Source organism: Bison bison, unplaced genomic scaffold (genome assembly GCF_000754665.1).
Source record: "Bison bison bison isolate TAMUID 2011002044 unplaced genomic scaffold, Bison_UMD1.0 scf7180017864524, whole genome shotgun sequence".
NCBI lineage: Eukaryota > Metazoa > Chordata > Mammalia > Artiodactyla > Bovidae > Bison > Bison bison.
Genome location: NW_011495075.1, coordinates 660,208 through 660,989, shown reverse-complemented (window position 1 = coordinate 660,989; position 782 = coordinate 660,208). Strand labels below are relative to the sequence as shown.

The 782-nt window shown below is 67.0% G+C and overlaps 1 protein-coding gene across 1 annotated transcript; it reads left to right on the top strand.

Annotated features, from left to right (window-relative positions):
• Nucleotide 1: 1 nt before the first annotated feature.
• On the top strand, nucleotides 2-776 carry ARL8A (ADP-ribosylation factor-like 8A; the record flags this gene model as incomplete). Its single annotated transcript, XM_010831116.1, has 2 exons — nucleotides 2-385; nucleotides 572-776. Coding segments are annotated over 2 exons (462 nt in total), but the record flags the coding sequence as incomplete, so codon positions are not given.
• Between the last annotated feature and the right edge of the window lie 6 nt (nucleotides 777-782).

The following is a 782-nucleotide window of genomic DNA, read 5'->3' as shown; positions in this document are numbered from 1 at the left end:
GGGGGAGTGGACCTCAGGACGAACTATCTCCGTGCAGGCTGAGCCACTTCCTGAGCCCTCTTTGTCACAGGAGAGCCGGACTGCAAGGTGGACGCTGGGCTTGGTCAGGGCCCTGTTTTGCCTGAAGGCGGGGGTGGAGGGGTGGGGATGTGGGACCTGCTGGGGACCCCCTGGTTGCCTGGAGGGGCTGCTGGGGTGGGGTGGAGGCAGGAGAGGCTCCCCACTGCCTGGCCGTGGCCGCAGGGGACCACCCATTGGCACCTGCCATTTTGGCCCCTTTCCCAATTCTGACTCTCCCTTCCAGTCAGGACAGTTCAACGAGGACATGATCCCCACTGTGGGCTTCAACATGCGCAAGATCACCAAGGGGAACGTGACCATCAAGGTGCGCGCGGGCCTGGGGAGCAGCCAGGGGACTCTCTTAGTGAACAGAAAATAACCCGGGCGGCCTAAGGCCGAGGATCCCAGGACAGACGGGAGCTGGGGGGGCGTGGGGGCGGGGGAACCGGAGGCCGAGGAGCCCCGGGAGGGCGGGGGGGAGCCCTCCGCTGACGCTGCACCCTCTCTCCAGCTCTGGGACATCGGGGGACAGCCCCGCTTCCGCAGCATGTGGGAGCGCTACTGCCGTGGAGTGAGCGCCATCGTGTGAGTGCGCGGGACGGGTCCTGGCCGGCGGCGTGAGCCCCTGTTGCCGCTTTGACTTCGCCTTTGCTCGGACCGACCCTCTGGACGCCCACAGTCCAGCCTGAGAGCCGGATCAGCGCCGCCTCGTGCGGAAGCCT